At 41.6% G+C, this 27,338-nt stretch overlaps 1 protein-coding gene and 1 pseudogene across 4 annotated transcripts in view; both read left to right on the forward strand.

Annotated features, from left to right (window-relative positions):
• Positions 1-1,713: 1,713 nt before the first annotated feature.
• Positions 1,714-27,338, forward strand: part of LOC113019578 (protein NLRC3-like) — a 576,297-nt pseudogene continuing 550,672 nt past the window's right edge.
• Positions 13,751-27,338, forward strand: part of LOC113010026 (uncharacterized) — a 41,834-nt gene continuing 28,246 nt past the window's right edge. Inside the window, exons 1-3 of one of the 4 annotated variants that reach the window (XM_026148820.1) lie at positions 13,751-14,035; positions 21,327-21,478; positions 22,194-22,541. In XM_026148820.1, coding sequence (XP_026004605.1) covers positions 21,367-21,478; positions 22,194-22,541 — 460 coding nt within the window. In that variant the 5' untranslated portion in view covers positions 13,751-14,035; positions 21,327-21,366. The remainder of the gene's footprint in view (positions 14,036-21,326; positions 21,479-22,193; positions 22,542-27,338) is intronic. The other 3 variants (XM_026148804.1, XM_026148836.1, XM_026148846.1) reach the window with 3 other exon arrangements.

A 27,338-nucleotide genomic window follows, 5' to 3' on the forward strand; every position in this document is an offset into this window, starting at 1 on the left:
TTGTGCTGTCAACCATTGAGTCAGCCCTGAATTGCTTGCTTTCCCCTAAACTATGTGTGAACTGCTTCTGGGCCTTCAGGGCCTTCAGGGACGCTCTGTGTGGACTCTTGTTCCCTGATTTTGGCTCCTTGGTTTTTGTTTGTTACTGCGTATTGGGCCCTCCAATCCCTCCTGCCACTCACAGTGCATGACACATAACCTGAGTAAAAAACCCCACAAATATTCAGAACTATTTATCACCCAAATGATTAAAAAAAAAAAAACAGACAATTTTAACTAAAAAACAAACACATTTTCCCTGATGAGATACTTTGTTTAGCAGTCCTCTGAGAAGGGGTTAAGTGTGGGAAAGCGTTCAAGAGGTACTTTACAACAGGAAAGTGTGTTTTCTCATTAGCAGAAACGCCCCCCAAAAAACAAAAAACAGATGTCCAACATCTGTACAACGGTCAACCATCCACCCAGGTCCTTGATGGTGTGCCAGCTTATACTATAACTCAGATTATGGATGCCAGGTGCTGGGGTAGGGGTTACTAATATTTGGTGGACTTAGAAGGGTAAAGTCCAGAAAAACGTTCTTGGAGGGAGAATTTTGCCATGGATACTCTGAAAATTTGGTAGTTTGCGGAAGGTGTTTACACTGTGAACAGTAAAAAGAGTGAAACGGAGTGAAATTCACTGTTCTTGTCGTGGTCCTGGGTCATGCGACCCAGTGGTTCTGAGTTTCATGTTATTTTGTTATTTCATCGGTATTGCAGTTTCTTTTCAGTTATCTAGTTATTCGGTCATGCCTAGTTTGCAGTTTAGTTCATGGTTTATCAGGTTCCCCTTGTGTCATGTCTACGTCGCCATGTTTCCTGTTTTATTTTGAAAGAGTACAGTATGTTCTTTGTTCATTGTATTTTACTTCCCCTGTCCTGTCATTAGGTTCATGTGTGTCAGCTGTGCTCCCATGTGTGACCCCTTCTCTTATTTGCATTTAGTCAGTGTGTTTCTGTTCAGTGAGTGTTGGGTCGTCTGTTGTCACCTCCCATGTTATGTTAGTGTGTTTAATGATGGTGTGCAGGACATGTTCAAGTTTTGGGTTTATCCCTTCAGTTTCCCTCATGCTCCTGCTCACCATCATGTCCAGATCGGTATCTATGTCATCACAGTTTTGTTAGAGTCCCAGTAAACATAGTTTAGTTTCGCCCAGTTTAGGTTTAGTGTTAGTTCTTGTCATGTGTTGCTTTGTGTTATTGTGTGTCCCAGTGTTGTATCGGCCACAATAAAATGCTCGGTTTTAGTTCTTTAAAGTTCTGGCATCCTCTGTCCTGCTTCTGGGTCCAGTTACAAAACAAATCGGCCCAGCCCCGCCGTGACAGTTTTCTCTTGGAAGAGTTCTGCATTTGGGTCTGATTCCTACCTACACCATGACATTAACACCGGTTTCCATGTCCAGATAGATTTCACATACCGTTAAACTTCACATATTTCCTTGAGATATATATATATATATACACATATAATGATGCAGTGCCACACACATTCATATTTGAGTGTTATTGTTTTCAGAGAGACTGCTTTTTATTTCCTCATTGCTGTGCACTAAGGCCTGTTGTTTTATAACAGATTTGAAGGTAAAACTTGGAGTCAGATGCTGTTGAACCTGTTTTCTGGAACAGAGTCTTGAAGAAACCAAAAGCAAACTCGCATTTATGTGCCAGTATTTGGAGATAAATGTCTCACTGATTCTGATCCATCCGTGTCGGTTAATTCTGCCAGTTGGATTTTTGTTTACAGGGGGATGAAGATACTGCTGGTGTTGCTGCTCCTCATCAACAGTAAGATACACACTTTAAATACTGTTTAAATGCCGATTGTGTGTAAAACTTATGGAGCTGTATTACAAACAAGTAACTCGAATAGTGAGGAAAGAAGCTTTGTTTGTAAAAATATGAAAGACTGTAGTCAAAGGTTGTGCTTTTCCATCATTGAGACGCTGAACAACATCCTAAAATAGTTTTACACTAAATCCCTTTGTTTGTACGGTGGTTCAGTCCTCGTCTTACAAACAGGCGTTCATCGCAGTCACCGTACAAATCTGTAGGCACTGAGAGCCAAGGATGAACATTTCTGACATACCTCTGCAGGAGTGCCAACTACTCACTGTGTGTGTGTGTGTGTGTATACATGGTGGAGACTTGTTTAAACTGATTCTACTACGGTGGTTATCCTCAGGCGGAAGGAGTGGCCGAGCAGCCTGCAGTTTATTCATATTGACTGTGATGTACAAGAAGGTACAGTGTTGTGTGTAACAGGAACAGGAAAACATCACAGTATAAAAGATGAAGATAAAGGCTGAACTGACAGCTGTTCCACTGCTGTCACATTAAGGACCTGCATCAGAATAATTTTTGTAATGTTGCTTTACTGGAACAGCAGTTATTAAACTTGTCACAAGATAACGCTCCAACATATTCACAGGCACATTAAGTGGTGAAGGAAACACTTGTATGTACAATAAATGTATCTACAACATCTGTGTCAAACCAGCTTACTATTGTGTTGTCAAGAGTCATGTTTCAATATTCAAACACATGTCTTGGGTTTCTTAAATTAATTTGTCACCTGAGGTATCTGAGACAAACCCACAGCATGCGGTTAATTTCTATGTCTGTTTATGTGTCTTCAGTTTCCCAGCATGCCCTGGCTGTGGTGGTGGAGGTGAATGAGGGGGAAAGATCTGTCCTGCTGCCCTGTCAGTACTCAGGTATTACACCCGAGGACCCCACAATGATGTGGATGCGCAATGATCTTCATCCCAACTCTGTCCACCTACAGCGAGAAGGAAGAGATGACCTTAGAGGACAAAACCAGCGTTACAGCAGGCGCACATCGATGAGGCGTGATGCTCTGCACACTTTAGACTTCAGCCTCACTCTGAGAAAACCACAACTGACCGACAGCGGCAGCTACACCTGCTCCATCAGTTTTGGAAGAGAAGAGCTGACACTGACAGTTATACAGCTACAGGTCAAAGGTCAGCAAGAAATGCCAACACCTGCTCTTTATACAGCTCAGGAGTCAGTACTGTGGACAGATCAGACGTTAAACAGGTTAGATTGATTTGGTTAAAAGTTGCCATTGTTGTGTTTAAATTTGTCTTAAACACAACAATGACATGCAGTTTTCTTAAACTGCATGTTTAGATATTATTCTGTTTCTACCGTACATGCAAGATGGTGGAGGAGGTTTAGCCATTAGTGTTTAACTGCAGGCACATTCCATATAAGATTCTGGTTTCCTTATTTGATAAGGAATGTTTACTTCCTGCCATTTATAGGCTCACCTGCACTGGTATATGAGAGATCGTTAAAGGGGTTAAACCGTATACAGGAGGGGTGAGATGACTCGGATGCTCGGATGAGCATGCACACACACACACACAGTCCCTTTAACCTTTATGACACACCATATGGGTTTTACAATGGGGTTGTGTGTTGACTGAATAAAGGCTGCAAGGGGGCGCTGGTTCTTTGGCGTTGTCTGGGATCAGGTGAGATCCCAGACAACTGATCCGACCGGCTTCCCTTGCAAGTTAAAACCCATCAATCTCTGGTTGTCTTGCTTCGTTCATGGGGATAAGTCTCTGAATCAGTGAGGCCTGTGAGCGCAGGCCTAACAAAGAGTGTTTTGGCAATTCTGTTATAAACAAAGACCAACATTTTAGATCTAAGCTCCATGGAAGCCACAACTAAGGTACGATTTTAGCTTGAATAAAGCGATATTGATTCATTAAATCCTGAATTGATTTTTAAATATAAATGTATTTTGCCAGGAACACCTGAATCTCAGGTTAAAGCTCACAAAACTATTTTAACAACCACCAAACAGCTAAAACACCAAATGACAGCAGGTACATTGATTCCACACAAACACCTAAACACAAAGCACAGACCATTTCACTCGACGGCACATACACAGACACGCCATCAGGACTAAAAGGCGAGATCTCACTGATTCTGAAGCTGCAGGTTTTGTCACTCTCTGACCAAAATTTACTGAACCAGCAGCAAAAGTAGATCAAAACTAAGCTTCACATTTGATAAACATTGTCATTAATTCCCTCTTACTTTTGCTGTTTTACTTCCACCACAATAGAATCACACTTCCTGGATGGCTCTCTCTGTCAGTCACTTAATATGTTGATTCATGGTTTTCTTTCATTTTTGTTCTACTGCAAAATATTATAAGGTAATATAAAAAGCTAGGCTAGAAAAAGGTTTTTCTGTGTTTTATTTTCACTTACTTTGACAAAAAGGCATCTGCTGTGATGCTCACACCTCTGATGAAGTCTCACAAGTGTCAGCTTTTTTTATATCTATATATCTATATATATAGATATATATAGATATAGATATAAAAATATGGAAATGTACTGATAAATGATCAGAATTATAAGATTTCTCACTGTCTAAGTCAAAATTGAACTGATCGAGACCTTATGAATCAGAATCTAAACGATTATAGAAATCGACACCCATCCCTAGCCACAACAGCAGAATGGACTGATTTTTATATAACGCTTTTCTACTCTCCCGGAGTACTCAAAGCGCTCTATACAACATGCCTCATTCACCCACTCATACAAGCACTTCTAAACTCAAGTGCAAACTAAACTACATTCACACACATTCATACTCCGATGAATGCATCGGAGGGCAACTCTGGGTTAGTATCTTGCCCAAGGATGTTTGGGATGCAGACTGGGGAAGCCAAGGATCAAACCACCAACCTTCCGATCAGTAGCTGATCTGCTCTACCACCTGAGCCACAGCCACCCCCCCTCAGAGGATACATAAATACATAATATTTTATATTTTCTGATGACCGTATTTAGTTGTCAAAACTGTGTAACACTCTTCAGAAATGTTGAGGTTTTTCACCACTTGCTGAAGCCTTTTCTAGTAAATACTGGCTCCCAGTGAAACTCAAGAATTCATTTAGTAAAGACAAGCTAACAAGCAAAGTAAAGTGCTGAGTTCTTCGGTACACTGTATTTAACCAGCTTTTGTTAAAACTTGTCTGGAATGTGGGATGCTTCCAAACAGCAGGTTACGGTTACACTGGGTCTGCTTGAGGATGTCCTGCTGTCATCAGCAATGTTAGCTTCCTTGGTGGGTGGAAGTCCCTTTGATTCCGTTGACTATAATATTTTATTTGATGCTTAAGATGCTGGCTGGTATCTCTGGTTCAGCACAGTAGGAGGAAGGTTCCTCCTACTCGTCTAGAAAGACTTTTTGTCTCAGGGTAATACAAACCCTCCTCTGACACTGCTGCTCTAATCTGTGGGGTAGTGCAAGGCTCAATTCTGGATCCATTATTTTAATTTGATATCCTTTATTTAGCTGATGTCATTAAATGATATCAATTCTATGCTGATGACACCCAACTGTGTCTGTCTTTTAAGCCTCGACAGCTGGATAGACTATCCTCCACAGTCCACTCTGTGTCCCTGATAACTGCTCTCTACTAATAAACTTTTTTTTTATATTCACACAAGACTCAGAATATGACTACAGCTTCTACATAAATGCCTTTAAGAATCAGTCAAAGGATTTCTGTCCAGTGTTTGTAATCTTTCTGTATTTGATTCTTGACTTATATGTAAAATCTCTTTGACGTTCCTTTAAAAGAACATTTCTAAATTCTAATAGTCTCCTGTACGTAAATGCATAAATGTATTCATGCATTTGTGTCATTGTGGTGGATTACTGTAATGTCTAGTTTACAAGCTTAGAAAAAAAGCTTTATTTATGTCTCTAAGTGATACAAAATGCTGCAGCCAGGCTCCCAATGCATTGTAGTAAGCAACCTTGAAGCGCTTTTTATTTATCTGCTTTACAGTTGATTTTATAATTAGATATAAAATTCTCATCCAGTGGAGCCCCGCCTTACGAAGACCCCATTTAACGAAGAATTCAATTTACGAAGGCTCTTAACGGCAGTATTTCTGCCCATGGTACGGCAAAATGCCCGCATAACGAAATCCGCTGGCAGAGACCAGAATTCCCACAATGCCTTCCGAATCATGTGATAACCCCTTGGCTTTTGTACTTGCGTTTTCAGAATCAGAATCAGAATCAGAATACTTTATTGATCCCTGGGGGAAATTATTTTTTGTTACAGTGCTCCATTTTAAACCAACATTAAGACAAGACAGACAATACGCTAACTAAGAATAGTACAATATATACATATATATACATACATACATACATAAGTCACTTATAAATAAATATTTGGAAATATTTGCTGTTCCATATGAAAGACGTATCGTTGTTGCAGTGCGCTATTTCGTGTGCTTCTCATATGCAATTAGCCTACCGTTCATTCATAATGGGGCCGAAAAAACTTTCTGCAAGTGATTCGAGTGAAAAGAAGAAGCGTAAGGTGCTCTCGATGGAAACAAAGAGAGAAATTATTGACAAATATGAGCAAGGTCCTCCTCCACCAAGAACTTTGTCTTCAGCCAGCATCGCCTCACTCAAAAGGCGATGGAAAAAGGTGCTCCGACTTAACGAAAATTTTGACTTACGAAAGACGCTCTGGAACGAATTTAGTCGAGGTTCCACTGTACTTACATATAGACCACTACATGGGCTAGATCAATTTAGTGCTTTGTATGTACATCTGCCTTGCTCTGTGGACTTTTTCTTTTCAGTACAACTTTCTTTTACAGGCTTTTGTTCCCTTATTCCAACGTTTTTTTGCGATATCCTGCTGTCATCAAATTCAAAATGAGATTTCTGATCAGTCAAAAAATAAACAAACAGCAAAAAAAGAAAACATAGTTTAAAATACATTACATTTAAATTATAAAAACTTTTATAAGTGTCTAATATAAAGGTTTTGTGTGCATTAAACAATGTTTCCATGGCATCAAGGATTTTTTAATGCTGGAAATGATCAAACGATGATTAAATTGTTAACGTTAAAGATCCAGTTTAGCTTTCAATGGGAAAAAAGAGGCCAGATGATGATGTATTACCACAGAGACATAGATTAGCAACACTAATGCTCATATCCCAGATGACTATTTGATATTGTGATTTATTGTCCTCTCAGACCAGCAGGTGGAGATGAAGGTGAATGAAGGCTTAGAGTCCGTCATCCTGCCCTGCAAAACAAAATCTTACCTGCCTGAGGACAGCACAGTGGAGTGGACTCGCTCTGACCCAGAACTCATGATGGTCCATATGTATGCAAACGAAGGCGACCAACTTAATGACCAGGACGGCCTTTACAGAGACCGAACAACAGTGAACAAAGACCTGCTGAGAACTGGAGACCTCAGTCTGACCCTGAAAAAACCCACAAAGAGAGACAGTGGAGGATACATCTGCACCATCTACAGCGACAAAGACATCCTGAGACAGAAAGTAGTGCTGCAGGTCGAAGGTCAGAGATGTAGATAAAGGTCAGAGGTGCTGTAGATGTTGTCATAATATTATGATGATGTTTTAATATTATGGTCTATTATTGTTTTCTACACAGAGCCATTCCCATCTTGGGCCATAGCTCTCCCAATTATCCAGGTTGTTCTTGGGGTTTCTGGAGATCTTTTATGAAATAAAAGACCCCCAGAGTTACAAACAGCTGATACAGAGAGCTGAAGAGAAACTTCCAGGTTTGTTCCAGAAGTCAGAAAACCTCCTTCAGACTCAGTCATTGATCAGTGAAACAGCTCCACAACATGACTTTACTAAACAGTGTGTGTGTACACCTGCACCGTCCACAGCAGGGAGGGAAAGATCCTGATGAAGAAACAAGTGCTGCTCTTTGTCAGTGGAGGTGAGTGCTGTAGATACAGGGCAGAGGTCAGAGGTCACTGTAAAAGCTCAGAGATGAACTGTGAGTGTCCACATCATCCATGAGACTTTCATGAGTTTCTCATAATGTTTGTTTAGCATGTGGCTAGCATACTGCTAAAGCTCAGTCAGTCCCACATATATGTGCACGCTGTTAGCGCTCACGTCTCAGTCACAATCACTACATGCATGTTTTTTTATGAAAACTTTCTGATATTCCACATAAACACACGTGGAAATATCACAAGTCTGAGTCGATGAAACAAGGAGTGGAATTGGAGGTAATGTTACCATCAGTGTTGATGTTGCTGTCTGTATCACTTACACATGCTTCACTGTCTTCTCAGTCCCCCAGAAGGAGGTGGATGCAGGAAAGGACTTTGTACAGCTGTCCTGTAAAACCACACTTGATTTACCTCATGATGCTGAAGTGGAGAGACGCTAACAGGAAGGTCCACGTGTATCAGGATGGCTGTGATCAGCCAGATAGACAGGATCAGGATTACAGAGGCCGAACAGAGATGAATAAAGACCTGCTGAAATCTGGAGACCTCAGTCTGACCCTGAAACACCCCACAGAGAGAGACACACAAGTCTACACCTGCACCGTCTACAGCCAAGAGGGAAACATCGTGTTTAAGAAAGCAGTGAGCAATCTGAGAGTCAAAGGTCGGAGAGGATTTTATTGGTTCACACACTGTGTTCTCTCTGTGTTAGACCTACACTATCTTATACAGGCTGCATGCTTTAGCCTAACGACAGCTGGGATAGACTCAACTATGACCCTGCACTGAAGAAGAAAAATACTGGGGCACCACTATCAGTGATGGAAAATAGAAACGGAAAGCGTTATCTCACAGGATGAACCATTAATTGATTTATAATCAAATCATCCATAATGAGAAATCACGCTCCTGTTAGTGATCCTCCATCTGGATGGATGAGAACAACCTTCTGAACAATCTAGCAGGAGATGGCCCATATCTATGGGACTGATTTGTGCTAATAACGCCCATTGTATGGACTGATAACAGCCGAAGCGGGTGAATAAAGTCACCCAGTCGCTAGCTGTGCCATTACCCAGCATACATCACTCCCTCCATAAATGCAATAAACGATACAAAAGTAATAGCCTATAATTAATTTATCTGCTGTATCTGCTGTTTCTCAGGTAGTTGTTTACATTATATAATTTATTGTGTTCTGTATACGTCACTACAATGTGATTTCGGAAATATATAAATATACGGACAACAGGCTCTTCCGCGGCAATCTCTTGTCGTCAATAAACAACGTTTAGGGAGCTCTATAGTATTCAATGAGAGGACCCTGCACGTCAATTCTCGACGCGAGGGGCGTACCCTGCGCGTCGATAAATGAAGCAGAGGGAGTCTGACCATGCGTCACACGTTTGACGAGTTGGGAGTGAGAACGTGTTGGGTAAGAAAACAGACAGGGAATACTAACAGGCAAAACAAAACAAGTTAAACTGGCAAAGAAAAAGAACCACAACTAATTTGACTCATACAATCTGGAAGTTGTGTTCTCCCTATATTAAAGCTGCTGTACAGAATCTGCAAAACAAACTGGGCTGTCATATGGGCTCAAAATGTGGTCATAAATATTTTGTACTTGTAAAAAAGATTTGTATGTGTAAAAAAGATTTGTGTGTGGACTTAGCCCAAAAAAACCCCTGCAAGATGTATGAATTTTGACCCTATTTTTCTTCCTTTAAGCTGATTGGTCAATGTCATGTCAATCACAAATTAAACAATCCAATCAGAGAACAGATGGGTTTGGCTGTCGGAGGGGCACTTTTTTGAACTGCAGGTCCTTGAAGGGTAATCTCTATATAAATATCCGATAGCAGTTAGGTCCCCTTACTTTCAGCAGCTGTTGAAAGCAGGGGCGGAGCGTGGGGGTGGCTTACTGGGCTTAAGCCCGGGTTGTTTTGTCAGAAGCCCGGGGTATTTTGGAGTGTAATTTTTTCATAGTTAGATGCCTGGCTGACAACTGTATAAAACAAAAAGTACACACAATATTCGAAGCACATAGTGCACACTGTGGGAATTTACGACTGTGCGTGAATCCCCCCTGATATTGGTATGATCCGAGTTCAGGCACTAAGCGACTGAGCGAGGGGGCGGGGCAGCTGCTGCCAGCAGTGAGTGCGCTGTTGGAGAAACGGAGCCAGCCATACTAAGGAGAGCTTAAGTTTGACCAGGTACCAAAGAAAATCATTCATACCGTACAAATAATGTAAATATGACGGTGAATCACGAAAGATTGATATCAAACTGATCACTTGACCAATATTACGTTACTCGCTCTTCAAGTGAATCAACAAATGGCGAAATGAAAAGCCGAACAAATGCTATTTTATTTTAGAGTCTTAGCTTACGTGTGTTTATTTCATATTTTCAGTTCTTACCCTCCCCGACTAAATCGGTTTCAGTTATGTACTGAAATATAAGAATGGACATTAGAGGCTTCTTTCAAAGAAAAAACTCAGGTAAATGTTATTTTATATATCCCACATGCATACTACCCTTTAGGGCCAAGCCCCGGGTGTTTCAAATGTCTGGCTCCGCCTCTGGTTGAAAGGATAAAGTTGTGGTATGTCAGTGGTTAGAAATACCATTATTACTTTAGGATTAGTTTAACACAAAGTCAGGGCTGACCCGGGACCATTGCTGTGAGTCACAGTGCGCAGCATAAAAGTCCTTTCACATCGGACGCAGGATGTGCTGCTAATGCTAACTGCTAACTAAAAGCAAAGCAAAGGATCCAGAATCTGTTGCTGGCTGCTGAGCTCTGTGGGTTTTTGCAGCAGCTCTACCTGTACTAGATGCACCTGCTCCTTGTCTTTTCTATCTCTGACTTTATGTCCTCTACAAGAGTTTGTTTTTTTTGCTAGTTCTTCAAATGTTCAATAAAAACATGTATGCTAATTCATAACGAAGAAAGCTTTGTAATGAAGACTGTCATTTCCAAAACACTGCCCCCCCCCCCCCCCCCCTGCGTCCGCAGCGCTGTTGAAAAGGCTGTGGAAGTCCCTGTATTAAACACGTAGACCTGTGACACAAAAATCACCAAACTCGGACGACCACAGACTGTTTTCCTTCGTGGTGATGAAGGAAAACGCTGGGTTGGCATGTAAAAGGACATTTATTCCCTTCAAAGACCTGCAGTTCAAAAAAAGCGCCCCTCCGACAGCCAAACCCATCTGTTCTCTGATTGGATTGTTACATTTGTGATTGACATGACATTCACCAATCAGATGAAAGGAAGAAAAATAGGGTCAAAATTCGTAGTTGTAACTTGCATGGTTTTTTTGGCTAAGTCCACACACAAATCTTTTTTACACACGCACAAATTTTTTTTACACATACAAATCTTTTTTACAAGTACCAAAACCGATTTACAAGTACAAAATATTTATGACCACATTTTGAGCCCATACTGTCAGCCCTGGCACTGCATTACCATATTGAGCTTCAGTCAGAGGAAGTCACGGTTGCCAAAAATGTTTTGAAGCTCAAGAGTGAGGCTGGTGTCATCCCAGATATGTTAACATTGTACAATCTTCTGGATAATCAGATCTTCTCCACACTGAAAACTGCTATTCAGGTTGCCCTAATAAACCCAGTTAGCAGCTGTAGCTGTGAGAGGTCTTTTAGTGTCTTGAGTCAGCTCCATACCTGGCTGAGAAGGACCATGGGTCAAAGCAGACTCCAGCACCTGGCTGTGATGTCAGTTGAGAAAGAGATGCTTGAGAGAGTTGACCACCCAAAAGTGATTGACAGATTTACCAACCTCAAGGTGCGGCGACATAGGATAAAAGAAAAGAAAAAATCTGCAGGGCCATAGAAGTATCTGCAGTAAACATCTTTTCATACATTGTATACATTGTACCAGAGGCCAAGGTGTCTCAGTTTTTCTAATTTTTTAATAATATTTTGTACATTTCAAGAACTCTTCTATTTTTGGAGTGTATTTTTATGTATCTGTATTGTATTATACAGACACTTTAAAAGCGAATCTCTGTCCAAAAAATGCACTCAGTTTACTTTTTACTCACTGTGAGCATCATTCATCATTCTCCTCCAGTAATGAAGGTTAGGATATGTATTGTTTTATTCCAATCCATTCTTCTTTAGCAGCATTTAAATAACCTTTATCAGATTTGATGGTTTTGTTACAGACTTTAAAAAAGTGTTTTGCTTTTCTTTCACAAATGTTGGGATTAAATTGTGTTAAAATGTACAAAACATGGATGTCATGTTTTGTGACGAGGACCCAGGCACAGAGAGACTTGATGAACTTAAGAATCTTATGATTTAATAAAGAAATTTGCAGACTTGCACAGAGATGGTAAAATTATTATGATTGAAAATGGAGATGAAGACAACAGACGATGAGGAACAGAGGGAACTCGGGACAACTGGAGACATTTAAGGATGCAGGGATTGACAGAGACAGGGAAGAAGTCTCATTGTGGCGAGTAAAGTTTATCTTGCCTGGATGGGCAGCTCTCTGGGTGCTCAGTAGTGATGGGCAGATGAAGCCCCATGAAGCACTGAAGCTTTTCATCCAATTGGTTCACCCCAACGCGAAGCTTCATGAAGCTTCATTTGCTCTAGCAGGACACCTACTGGACGTAAAAATAATAGCTGGCATGAATTTGAAGAGTGTGGCATTTTGCACACAGCCTGTAAATGTCAACAACAAAAGGAGTGTGTAAAACATGTATATTGTAGTGATGGCAGTATACTGTGTATATTTATACTGGCAGTATGGAAAATGATCATTTGGAAATGCTTAAAATGGAAATGATCATTTACTGTGAGGTGAGGTGTGGTTGGGGTGTGGACAGTAGTTGTGCTTTTGTAACGTTGAGGAATGGACAGCTACACACTGAGGCTTTGAGCCTCAGTCCTGCCTGTTCACATTTTATTCTGTAAAAACTAAATTTTCACTGCTTCTATAACCTTTAGTGGGGAGAACATAGCTAGGATTTAATGATTTCACAAATCTTTTGAATCCTTTGTCCTCCACAATGCTAAATGGCTGTGAGTCCTCAATCACCATGGTAACCAGGTCTTCATCTATTTGAGATTGTTCTCCTGAGGAAAGACAATAAAGACAAAGCACAAGTATAAATATCACATACGTAACTTATAACAGTTGTATAATATTGTTATATCATATAGTAACATTACAGCATGCTATATTATCGTGGCATTTGATGGCTCACCTGGTCTTGCTCCACGATCGGTGTTCCCCTTATTCTCATGCAAAGCTCTGTAGTGCCTAAGCATGGATGAGGTGTTGCTGTTATATCCCAGCTCCCTGGCACATAGCAAACACTTCACCTTGTACAAAAGTACAGACAGCTTAACATAGGTTTTATTGCACCATCAGTATCATGAAAATACATCTTCTGTAGAAATTTACATACCTTGTTGGGAGGAATAAGATCAAAATGTTGCCATAAAGGGGAGGACATCCTCCTCTTCTTAGCTGGCTCCATTCTCTCCTGACTTTCTCTCCTCACTCTCATAAACCTCCAAACGGTCTCCAACTCTCACTAACCGCAACTCTCCATCAAACACCCACATTTTTGAATGAAGTCTGAGGGGTTTATATCGCTGTCATATCTCACGGCAAAGTTCGAACCACTTCATGAACCAGTCACGTGGTACAGCCGGGCAGCGAGGCTTCGGACGTCATCATTTTCAGCTCCTCCCATAAATGAAGCAAGCCTCGATACGCGCATCGTGGAAACGCCCCCTCCATTACTCGACACAAGCTCCGAAGCCTCGATACAGAACATCACATCACTAGTGCTCAGTACCCCCAAAGCTCTGATCCTAGAATCGCCCCTGGCGTCCAGTGCTACATAGACTGCCGGGATTATTACAGTACTTAGCTCTGTAGGCAACACTAGTGCTGTTGTTACACCAACCTTTGTGCACGTAGATGTAGAGTCCCCCTCCTCTGTTCGGTTTCACTTCCCGTAAACAGAAAGTAAACTTTGTGCGTGGGCGTGTTTGGAGCTGCAGGTGTGTCCAGGTGTGGGTTCGTTGGATCAGCAGAGGATTTAACGGGACTTTGTGTCGGTTTGAGTTGTTTTTAAAGGAGGATGAAGACGCTGGTGGTGTTCCTGCTCCTCGTGAACGGTAAGAAAGTCTCTGTTTAACCTGCAGCAGCTCCACAGACAGTCCTCTGTGCTGCACTCAGGTGAAGCTCGCGCCTCTGCCGTGAGTGTTGGAAATACAGATTTAATGACGAGGCTTTAATAGTAAAAGTATGAGGGAAGGTTAGAAACAGACCAGACTAACAGACTGTGGACTCTGTAGCCACAGATTCCCGTATGGCAGAGCTAGTTAGCCATGCTAAAGTAGCCTCGTGTCTGCGCTGCTTCCAGTGTTCTGGAAAAACGTCCTACTTTGTCAAAACATTTTTTTTTTTTTTTTGCTATATTGCTCAACCGAGGATGTAACATAATCAGATTAATGACGGTGCCTTGTATGTTATACTGTTGTTTGTAAATAAAGTTTAAAAAAAAATATATATATATATATATATATATATATATTAAAAAAAAACTTTGTCAAAACATCCTGCCGTAGCATAAATCTATCGTCACGTCTATCAATTGACGGAAGATTGGACTCCCCCCCCCGATCTCTTGGTTCTGACCTGGAACGAGAAATCACTCCAAGACGAACGCTTATTCAATTAGACAATTTTATTCACCATGTACATGGGAGATGTGTATAGCATAAAAGCCTCCTGCAGATCCGGCGGGCAGTCCCTGGATCCGTTACACTTATACTTTTTCAGAGTTCGTCATAACCCCCCCCCGATCATTACTGATGAGGAGGGGGGGGGGGGGGGGTTAACATATGGGGGTTATGTCTGTGAAGGTTCTCAGTCATCCAGGTCATCGTAGTCAAAGGAGCTTGCAAAGAAAAGCGTCTGGACTTCTTTAAGTTGCTTGAAGACGTTTCACCTCTCATCCGAGAAGCTTCTTCAGTTCTAAGGTCAAATGGTGGAGAGTCCCAGATATAAACCTAGTGGGAGTTTCCCCCCACAGAGGGACAAAAGGACCCCCTGATGATCCTCTAATCGCCTGAGCCAAGGTGTGAAATTGGGTGTGGGTCCCCATCAGCCAGAGTTTCGGGTGGGTTCATTGTGAAACCTGGCCCCACCTTATCATGCGAATTCCTGAGATCAGATGGCCCAGGATGTGAGTGGGCGTTAAGGCGTCTGGGAAGGGATCTCAAAACTGGATTATAGATGGCAGAGAGTAATCCAGTTTTGAGATCCCTTCCCAGACGCCTTGGGCCATCTGATCTCAGGAATTCGCATGATAAGGTGGGGCCAGGTTTCACAATGATATAAAAACACCCAGCACGCCCTGCGGGCGGTTTATCCTTCAAGCTCGGGTCCTCTACCAGAGCCTGGAGCTGAGGTCCTGCGCAGTATCTTAGCTGTTCCCAGGACTGCGCTCTTCTGGACAGAGATCTCCGATGTTATTCCCGGATCTGCTGGAGCCACTCGCCTAGCTTGGATCCCGCACTAGGCTCCGATTACCACGGGACCACCGTTACCTTCACCCTCCACATCCTCTCGATGCTTCTAAAGGACTCACTTTTAAGAGGGTCTGTTTGTTACTAGTGTCGATGAGTTGTGCAGTTTGATTACCTTGTTTCTGTAATCGGTCTTAAGAATATCTTTTCATGTTGCATATATATATATATATGTTATGTATGTGTATATATGTGTTATATATATATATGTATATATATATGTTGTATGTGTATATATATGTGTATGTATATATGTATGTATGTATTATATATATATATATATATATATATATATATATATATGTATATATATATGTATGTATGTGTATGATGTCATGACAAAAATGATTGACCAACAAAACATTTTTCTCCTTCATTTCTGTCAAACAATGCTGTAACGTGTCTCGCGGTTAGTATCATGGTTGCTAGGCAACCTGAACAGCACAACAAAGCGTATACCGTCCCATTTTACAAGCCTCTCACTTCTGCACTTCTCGTACTTATAGTACGCACCGTACGTAGTACGCGTAGTGCGCGTACTTCAAGCGTGCAGACTCTGAATTGGGACACAGCCACATCCACCCACTGGTGATGGCAGCTACATTGTAGCCACAGCCACCCTGGGGCGCACTGACAGAGGCGAGGCTGCTGGACACTGGCGCCACCGGGCCCTCTGACCACCACCAGTAGGCAACAGGTTAAGTGTCTTGCCCAAGGACACAACGACCGAGACTGTCCAAGCCGGGGCTCAAACTGGCAACCTTCCAATTACAAGGCGAACTCCCAACTCTTGAGCCACGATGGAAGGAAATGATCAGACATGCCCACTCTCTGTAAACCAGACAGCTAAACTGACCAACAGGTCAAGTGAAGACAACACAATAACAGCAAACAAAGTCATGCAACAGTGAATCAAGTTGGAACGCCAAACTGGCAACAAATGACCAACTGGTCAAAAAGAGATGTTCACTATGCCATCTTCATTTTCTATGCTTTGTTTCGGTGAGGGAAGTTCAAGCTTTTCTGGTCCTGGTGCTGAATTTAACTCTTGGTGGGAGGCACAACTTTTGTCAGCCATTTTTGGTGCATAATGAATAATAGAGGGTCAGATATCTTTGCTGGCACTGAGGGTTAACAGTATGACATGGGGGCATCTTCAGGTTTGTGCTGCTGTTCACTGGCTGACTGTGAGTTGGGCATTTGTCACTGTCACTGACATTTACAGGGTTGCTTCTTCTGTACGGCTTAATATGGTCAATGCTGTACTGATTTTTTAAAGTAGCTCCCTCGATGTTTTTTAATCTAACACATTTGCCAGAGATTTTATGAATAGTGTAGGGACCTGAAAAATCTGGATCTAGTCTTTCTATCTTCCTTCCACGTTTCCCCATGTTTGGGAGAAGAAGTTCATCTCCAACATTGTACAGAAGGGTTTTGTACGTCTTCCTTTTGTAATTTTTGTGACTTTGCTATATTTTCCTCTACAGTTTTTTTTTTTTTAAACTTTGTCTTGTGCGTCTCTTGTGGAAGATACACTGTAACTTGACTCCTCTGGGAGAATGATGGAGGACAGCTAAAATTTTCAAATTTTAATTAACAATTACAATCACAAAGGCAAATAAAGCATGTGAAACATGAACTGAAAAAACTATCAATAATAACTAATTTTTAAAACAAATTATACTACTATAAAGCTTTGAACTCATGTTGCCACAAAGATAGACTCCTATCATATTTTTTATTATTAACACTTGTTATTATAGTCACTTTTTACTCTTGATACACTTGCACAGGTGAACACATTATACTGAAAGGTGTGCTCGCCATTGATAACTTTGCATAAAGATACAAATATAAAGAAATAATAATTAGTCACTTACCTTATCTGTAAAATGTGTCTTGCATTTAGAAACTAAGCAGAAAAGATGCTGCAGCCAGTATCGATATGCACACTTTCTAATTAAGATTATATTTAATTCATGCACAATCAAGGATATGTTGCTTCTCTCCCATACATTAAACGGAATGGTGTGTATTTGGTTGTGGTGTGGACCTTAGACCTCAAAGAAAACAGTGTAGCATCCAGATAGACATTCCGTTGACTAATTTTTTGAGGGCTCTACATGTAGACAATAAAGCCCCCCCCCCCCCCCCCCCCCAAAATATTGACAGTGTTTTAAAAGCTATTGAAATGTTACATGGCATCTTCGAAAACGTTAGAGCACTTTCGCAAATATGTGATGTCTTGCTAATCGAGCAGATATTTAAAGTTTACACAGCACCACTCTCGCATGAAAATATCTTAAAAGTTTATTTTGTGACCCAGAAAGAGTAATATTTCAAACTCCGCCCCTCTGTGTTCCTCCGCCACTGCCTCGTTTGAGTTTTGGACGAAATGCATTCTGGGATATTGCATTTTGTCATTTCGAGCTGATTGGAGACCAAAACCGCCAATCAGATTTTTTTTTTTTGCATCCAAGTCTGTGATTGGTTGGTTTTGTGGTACAAATATAACGGTGTACAGAAAGAGTTGAACGCACACAGGCAGAAATGTTGAGCGTGCAAGCAACACATTGCGAGCGAGCGCAAATGCACAAACTGAGCGAGAGGGGCTGCTATTGTGTGTGTGTGTGTGTGGATAATAGCAAACACTGAAATACGTTTTTTGTACGTAGCAATGAATTTTGTTCACTCAAATTTAGCTTTTCTTCGCTCAAAATAAATTTCTCCTTAAAATGCAACACTTTGCAACACAAATTTTTTTTATATGCGCTCAATTTTTTTCTACGTGTGCTCAGAATAGAGGCACAAAAATAACGCATTAGTCCCATGGCTTCTTCTTTTGTTTTTATCACTTTTGTGGGGATCCAGAAATTCTTTTATTGCTGCCATATAACCTGCATTATTATAATTGCATTAATAACATTCTTTACAGTATTATTCCATTTATAATATTTTTACAGTATTAAGAAGAACTACTAAAAAACATAGAATTATAAAATCAGAAAGGCACCTAATGTAGCAGGGTTGAGACGACAAAATAGTTAATTAACACACTTTATTAACAACCGATGATTAAAATGACCAGACTCCCTACCACGATGCTACCCTAAAACAATCATAGCTTGATAAAAAAACAAACCAAAAAAACCCTAAACAAAATAGTGGAGACCGGCCACTTGAGGCGGCAACCTACAGGGAGGAGTACCCAAGGGTGCCACCAATTACTCACCCATGTAATTTACACTAAACTCTAAAGCATCAGGGAGGGGACTCCACCTCACATACCCAGCCCCTCAACAAGCGGCCGCACCTCCGTTAAAGCAATAAAACAAAGCATAAAACGTTAAACAAATTAGTAAAAGAGATCTACATAAAACAAATACACCCCAAGTTACTGTTCTCTAGAAAAGCATCACATAACAAATAAAACAGCATAAGACAAGACAGCAGCAGTATAGCACAATCCTGCAACAAAAGAGGGAAACAGTCGTCAAGGTCCACCCTACTACATGCCACATTATGATAAACGCAAGAGTCCCACTTACCACTCTCTAAAGGGCAATACTTATACTGAGTAGCTTCCCTGGAGAGATCTACAGCGCTTAGCTGCCTAATGCTCTCGGCCACCTTGGATGGACAAGACTGCCAAATGCCGCCATCTGGTAGTGAATCGCAGCTTTCTTATAAGCCCAGTAATTGTTAACTGGGAAGGTGTGGATGTTAGTGGTGCGTTCGTGGACATCACGTAAGATCCTACCCCAGAATCTACTTGGACAAACTGCCCGAAATGCATTGAGAGAAACATTTCAGGGATTTTGAGTCATTCTGCACTCCAGATGGGTTAATTGGGTTACAAATTTTAATCAGATTAATCATGATGATGGATTAATCCGTGTTGACGCGTTAATTTAGACAGCACTAATAAAAATAGATCTCTATTTCCTCACTCTAAAAATGTTTTGTTGGCTCAACTCTTTAAGTTACAAACGTTGCATATTATTAAGTAAATCCAGCAAGTAAATTTTAGGTTTGGCTAACACAACTGCTTTAACAAACCAGCATGATTTACTTTGACCTCCAAACACATAATTAAGTTTAAGCAACCTAACATTAATTTAGATTTTCCTAAAATATCAAGTTGAAAAATTACATTAGTAATTAGTAAAAATGACATTACTCTAACTCATTTTTTACATATATTTTACTCTATCCTATCCTGCAAATGGTGTCAAGTTTCTAAAGTAACTTTTCTAAAATCACACATAGCTATTTCATTTATTCCAACTGATTAAATAGTTTATTGCAAAAATTTTTCCAAGTAATGCAATTCCGTGTCATACAACATAAATCAAAGAGCAGCCCTTTAACTGTACTTCAGTAGAATCCCTCCACAAACGACCTCAGTAAGAAAGAAAATGTAGAATGTTTATTACCTGGACAAGGTCTGTTTAGTGAATCAGAAGCCAAAACATACCAATTCACTCCATTTTCTTTACTCCACAATGGTGTCTTCAAATTCCGATTGACTGAACACACCAGGCAATCAACATTGTGTAGAGTCTTGATAGCTGGGAAACAAGCAGAGCAATGGGGCCTGATGATCAACTTTGAGAACCACTATAAAGATTTGTAAATGTATATTAAATAAAACAGTCAATAAACTATGAAGTCTTCCAAATCACAATAATTTTAAATCATGCCCTTCTAAAATACCTCAGAAAACAAACATTACAACGTAAGGCAATTGGTTTTGCAAATCTGCTTATTATTAAGCATTAACTTTAACCTATCAACTTGGTAAATATCGCAGAATAATAAAAAAAAAAAAGACAAAACGTTTTAATGTTCAACAACGCAACAAAGGTAACGTATATAAGCCCCATCATTAAGGAACACGCTTTGGGCACACCAAGGTCTTCCAGGACAGTTGTTCCTTCAATCACAATTTTAGGGTGGAAGAAATGCTGCTGTATGTCTGGTGACTACATTCTTTACCACTTCTTCTGGGAACTGTTCCTCACTATCCTGCCAAGTAGGTTAAAAGGGCATATGTCGGGTTTTTTTTTTTTTTTGTACCATTTAAAAATAAAACAAAAAAGTGAGACTTACCTACCAGCTGTTCTCTGAAGAGATCCTCCTCTTTTTTTTTTTTTTTCAGATACACCATCAGGCAACGGATTGCGACCTCTCTCTTTGTTTCCATCGAACTCTGTAGAATAAAAAAGAAAACAGTTTACTAGGCGAAAAGTCTAAAATTGTAAACTTATGGGACTTGCAGTGTGTCCACTGTGCAGTGTGTGCAGTCTGGTCCAGTTTTTAAGAAGGTTGTTTCCAAGTTAACAGTGGTGATCCTTTAGAATTCATTATTCAGCTGTGAAAAAAGAAGAAGAAGGACACAATTAAATAGTAAAAAATGTTAATATAATACACAATGTCACCTGAGCAATGGCGGTACATTAGCTAATATCCAATACACTGCTGTAATTTTTCGCTTTTTTTTTCTTGAGGTGCCAAGCGGATTACACACTTCAAACTCATCCACATACAAAATGAGGGAAATGGCTGGACTCTCTCCTGATAACAATTTATTGTACCCTGACAAGTGACAAATTTTAATTATAAGTGGAAAAACTGACAATGTACTCTCTTATTTGTGAAGCACGTTTGCTAGCTAAAAGTAATGGCTAGCTAACCTTTTTTTAAAAAACAAAAACAAAAACAAAAAACAACAACAACTCTACTCTGCTAAATTATGATTAAAACTATCAAATTTTAGGTCTTTAAAGATGACCTTACCTGAAGCCAAGTGTACAAATATAACTTGTAATTCATCTATTTAGAATTCAGTGCTTTGTTATCTTACCCAACACAGTTTCGGGAAAACACACCTCAACTCCCACAAAGTGAGAAGAATGCTTCTTGTGCCCGTGATGATACAAACATATGCTACGGGGTTGCCCTGTGCTGCATGCATGGTCTCATACAAACCTATGGCTAACCAAAGTAAACACCAGAGTGACAGATGTAAGTAATTACAGAAAAAAATACATTGCCTTTTACTTTTGTAGAGTAACAACTCAAATAACAGGCTAAGTTTCAATGTGCATCATGTAGCTGCCATTGTCAGACTAAGCTTACACAGTAAACTTATATACTGTAGATGCTGACGTACTGCAACTTACAACACGTGCAGTTGTTCAGGTGTTGTGGCAAAAACAAAACCAAAAGAAACCCTTTAACCACTTTTAACCCCTGACTTTGACACGTCTTTTTATGTGATATCTCCTGGTGATTAATAAATTAACAGGATTTACTTTGATGAGTTTCTGTTCAGGCTCAAATCGGTTAAAGGGTCTCAGTGATGAAATACTAATAATAACTCCCCAAAAGTATCGAGTCTGTTTTGAAAATGTAAGGAGTAGAAAGTTCAGATATCTGTTTAAAATTGTAGGGAGTAAAAGTTAAAAAGGAGTCACAAAAAAGTACTGAAATCCAGATACCAGAAAATTGTACTTAATTATTTACTGCCCGACTCTGGAGATGAGGAGAGGTTTTTATTAGTCGTTGATGTTAAAGTGTTAGAATTGTCATCAGTTACTATGAATCTATGTAATCAATATACACTAATAATGTAACATTACACAGTATTAACCTGAATGAATTTTGCCTCCTGAGGGTTACAGCTGTGAATGATGTCATCAATGGGCATTTTTTTGTGTTTTTATTTGTGTGTCCTCAGTTTCCCAGCATGCCCTGGGTGTGGTGGTGGAGGTGGATGAGGGGGAAAGATCTGTCCTGCTGCCCTGTCAGTACTTTGGGTTTATACCTGAGAATCCCACAGTGATGTGGACTCGCAGTGATCTCCATCCCAAATCTGTCCATGTGAGACAAGACGAAACAGACGATCTCAGAGGACAAAACCAGCGTTACAGCGGGCGCACATCAATGAGACCTGATGCTCTGGACACTGGAGACTTCAGCCTCACTCTGACAAAACCAACAAAGACTGACAGCAGCATCTACACCTGCTCCATCAGTGATGGGAGAGAAGAACGGAGACTGAGAGATATCCAGCTGCAGGTCAAAGGTCAGCCACAAACACCTTGTGTACAGGTCAAAGATCCTTCACAGATATTGAGCTTTAATCCTAGAAACTGAAGCAAAAATTGATCATTGAGATTTTTCATCCAGTTAGTCCTGATGTAAATATTACGCTCATGTTAGGAACCACTCAAATATGTGTGCGTATCAGTGTGATGTGTAAATCAAAGTGTAGCTAGTAACTGTAGTATCCTTAAGGGTAGGTTTTTTAAATTTAAGATTTAACACATTACATTTATCAAAGATTGTCTACGACAGCTGGTTGCTGACATGAATACCTCAAATATGTTATCCTACACCAGATCAGATGTTAGAAGTTATACACACTACAGAAGAGGACAAATTATTAGCCCGCCTATGAAAGTCAAAGGAGCTTGCAAAGAAAAGTGTCTGGACTTCTTTAAGTTGCTTGAAGACGTTTCACCTCTCATCCGAGAAGCTTCTTCAGTTCTAAGGTCAAATGGTGGAGAGTCCCAGATATAAACCTAGTGGGAGTGACCCCCCACAGAGGGACAAAAGGACCCCCTGATGATCCTCTAATCGCCTGAGCCAAGGTGTGAAACTGGGCGTGGGCTCCAATCAGCCAGAGTTTCGGGTGTGTTCATTGTGAAACCTGGCCCCACCTTATCATGCGAATTCCTGAGGTCAGATGGCCCAGGATGTGAGTGGGCGAAAGAGTGACCTTTGACCTTTAGATGCAGATGGACTGCTGAGCTGCTCAGCAGTCCATCTGCATCTTAAGGATAAAGGTCACTCTTTCGAGGATGCCAATGTTCACATTTTGGACAGAGAGGACAGATGGTTTGAAAGAGGAGTGAAAGAAGCCATCTATGTCCACTGTGAGCGACCATCTTTGAACAGAGGCGGGGTTTACGACACCAGCTGTCTGCCATCTATAATCCAGTTTTGAGATCCCTTCCCAGACGCCTTAACGCCCACTCACATCCTGGGCCATCTGACCTCAGGAATTCGCATGATAAGGTGGGGCCAGGTTTCACAATTAACACACCCGAAACTCTGGCTGATTGGGACCCACCCCCAGTTTCACACCTTGGCTCAGGCTATTAGAGGATCATCAGGGGTCCTTTTGTCCCTCTGTGGGGGGTTACTCCCACTAGGTTTATATCTGGGACTCTCCACCATTTGACCTTAGAACTGAAGAAGCTTCTCAGATGAGAGATGAAACATCTTCAAGCAACTTAAAGAAGTCCAGACGCTTTTCTTTGCAAACTCCTTTGACTACGATGACCTGGATGACTGAGAACCTTCACAGACACCCGCCTATGAAAGTTCATTTTATAAAAACGTATTTACCAGGTGTCGTTAAAGACAGGAAGGCATTTTTAACAAAGCTGTTTCAAACCCTCTAGTTTTGTTTTTCATCATTATATGAGTTTACTTTGCACACAAAAAGTTATTAACCAAAAAATAAAAATTACCACATGAACAGATTTTTTCTCAAGTCCAGACTGATTTATTTTGTCTTTGGCCCGGTGTTTTCTGAGTGAAAACTCAAACCCTTGAGTATCAATACCTGGAGTTTTGATACTTGCCATCTTGATTTTCTCAAGATAGCGCCTGTGTGGATTTATTTGGATTCTGCTTGTAAATTTGTCCTCAATGTTGTTGCTCCTTTAAGTTTCAGACAGTGCATGCCCAAGGCTAGTCTTTGACTAACTGATTCTACCCGAGCCATTAGAAAAGAATGTAGAAGATGTGAAAGAGGGTGGAAAAAGGAGACGCTGTATGTTTGTCTGGAAAGTTTATCAGAGAGCAGTAAAGGCCGCCAAGCACTCTTATTTTTCTCAACTTATTGCTGCTAGCTTGCATAACATGCATCATGTTTTGTATAACACTATAAATTCTGTACTTAATATTGAAGCCCATGTTCTTTTGCAGTCTTCTGATGTTACGTGCAATCACTTTATTAATTTTTCTGTGGACAAGGTTTCTAGCTTGAGACCTCCGACTCTATCTATTGCTCACCTGGCCATGCATGTTTCTTGCTCAAGTCTGTTTTCTGCTTTTCTACCAATTGCTCTACTTGATTTAGAGACAGTTGTGTTAAATGCGGTGGCACAATTTTTAATTGGTAGAAGGAAATTTGAGCACATCAGTCTTGGCCTCTCTACATTGGCTTCCCATCAAATTTAGGATCCGTTTTAAATCTGTTTTCTTTTATTGGGTTTTAAATCTTTAAATGGTCTGGCTCCTGTTTATTTGTCTGATCTGCTGTCCCCACTCGTTCGCTTTTGTCAACTTCGGTTGCTTTCAGTCCCTAAGTTGCGGCTGAAACTTAACCCTGATGGGGTTTAAGCTCTTGGGGGTGTCTGTGGTTCCCGAGCGCTGGGGCTACGAGAAAAGAAGGCCGGGGAAATGCAATAGGAGTACCCCCATCGCAGGGGGAAGCGTAATACCCCCAAGCGACAGGCTCATCGTAGTGGCGGCATTGTCGGAGGGAGAGGGACAAGGAACGCGAGAGGGGTAGTGGAGTACCCCAAACTGATAAGAGTGGAGATTGGCGGTACTAAGGCTGCGGCTTTTTTTGAGGGATTCTGCGGGCACTAGGCGTGTGACTTTCCCTACATGCGGTTATTTGCTAGCACGTAACAGAAAAGGGAGGCTATGTCATGCACTGGACCGTGGCAGTGGAAGTATAAGATCGAGGTAGGAGGTGCAGCGGCGACACCGAGGACACGGCCGCCACGACGGGCCACGTTTCACTATCAAGGATTGGAGAGCAGCAATGTCACTCAAGACCTTCCAGGTCTACTCGAGCACCTTGCGTTTCAACAACCGAGAGGCCAGATAAGCCAGGCGGTGTCGCGACCCCGAGGAGCGCGGCTACCACAAACTGGCCCCTATCAGAGCCATTTGGGACGAGTGGTGCGCGAGACTGCCTTGCATGTACCGGCCAAGCCCCGAGGTCACCGTAGACGTGCTGCTCCTCACCCCTTGCTCTTGGTACTTTTCTGGGTACCGGGATGACCAAAATGATTACGACGACGAGCTCAAAAGGTGAAGGCTCTTCCTTGAGCGGTTAGGCAAAGCCCTTGCGCTCCCCGCGATTGAGGCCAGGGCGATCGCCCCAGTGCTCGCCCAGCCCGCCGCCGCTGCAACCAGGTGCCCCGAGGGGTCACGTGACACCCCACCGACAAAGCGTGGCATGTGTATCGCAGGAGCAAGGACATCAAGGCCAAGACCCGGTGCCACCTGCACATGTGCTCCAGATACGCGATCACCAACTGCCCCAGCTGCGCTTTGCTTGGGGGTCCCCTCGGGCCGCGACGCCCGCACGCCATCAGCGCCACAGAAACCCCACGGAAGCACAAGGGTTAACATAAGTCCAATAAGTAGCCGAGATGCTGTTCGATCGGTGGCATTGTCTCAGACGTATCATGCTTGACACGCTTGTCGTGTATTACAGATGGCAGGTATGCAGTCGCTTGATTCGTCAGGGTCGTGTGGTTTGGCAATACAGAGAGTGGCTATAGTGAGTCTGCCGGTCAGTGGTGTTGTTTTCTTATGCAAAGTACCAAATGTTCCTTACGGCAATACGTCGAATCCCAGCTTGTGATGTTCAGACGTAAGCTCAGCGAACCAACTGGTAATCTGTTCCAGCAAGCTGGACGGATTTTTGCGTCCCGCGAAACACAGTTCGCCTATGTATATATGATATTCTTTTCCACCGATTTGTAGAATGTTTCTCGTCAGGATACTTGGCACTAATATGTCACATGGTCCGCGTGAACACATCTTTCCAAGACCCTCCTAGTGTTATCTACATCCATACTTTTTCGCGTATAGAGGCTGACACACACATAGACAGGATTCTTGGTCTGGACCTTGCGTCTCGGACCTCGCATCTGAGTTACACAGCACACTTCTTCATGGCATGGAACATTATGTGTAGTGTAGCAATACACTAAGACACATAATAAGACACAAATAAAGAAGCGCATGAAGAATAACATGGAATGATCTGTACCTTTTATGCAACTTAATAAAATTACACATTTTGTGCTTTTTAACTAAGTTGCTCTGTGAACACAAAGCTAGGCCTAACACACAATGTTGCGGGGCTGTGTATGTTTAATTAGAAAATTACATTTGGTCGGGGGTCCGGTGGGTTTTTTGGTCGGGAACTGTGCGCTCAGTCGGGGGGAATTCGTGAGATTATATAAAGACGTGATCTGACAGTTGCTCGTAGAAGCCGGATGTTGTATTGACAATGTACTCCTTGAATGCAGCTGTGCGAGCGCTAACCTTTGCGCTGTGTTTCTTGTGCCGGTCCTCTAGTCAAAGCGCAATTAAACAAAACAGCAGTTACAGAGAGCGCTGTGATCGGGTGAATGGCAGATGCTATCACATTACCAGGCATTTTAGACAGTCCGACATCTGTGTTTTACAAAGACAGACTGCGTATCTCACCCACCAACCATTTGTACAGTGTAACACCCGTGAGATCGGGGTACCAAGTTACTATCCGCTTCCTCAGCTGCAGTGACGAAGGGCAATACATGTTAGGGGGGGAGCTTTTCACAGTTTTCGCCAAACCTGAACACTTGAACACTGGGGTGTATATTATACCATAGTAACCCGTCTACGTGGCGTGTAATGGAGATATGGAATCACACGATGAGTCAAACAGAAATCCCGGCGGGTTGTTGTTCAAAAGTCCAAGCCGCCACAATGCCTGAAGGTCATGGAGCTGACAAATGTAGAATGTGTATATACAAACGAAGAGGGGCAGATGATCAGACATGCTCGCAAACGACGAGGT

This window comes from Astatotilapia calliptera, chromosome 3 (genome assembly GCF_900246225.1).
Source record: "Astatotilapia calliptera chromosome 3, fAstCal1.2, whole genome shotgun sequence".
Taxonomy (NCBI): domain Eukaryota; kingdom Metazoa; phylum Chordata; class Actinopteri; order Cichliformes; family Cichlidae; genus Astatotilapia; species Astatotilapia calliptera.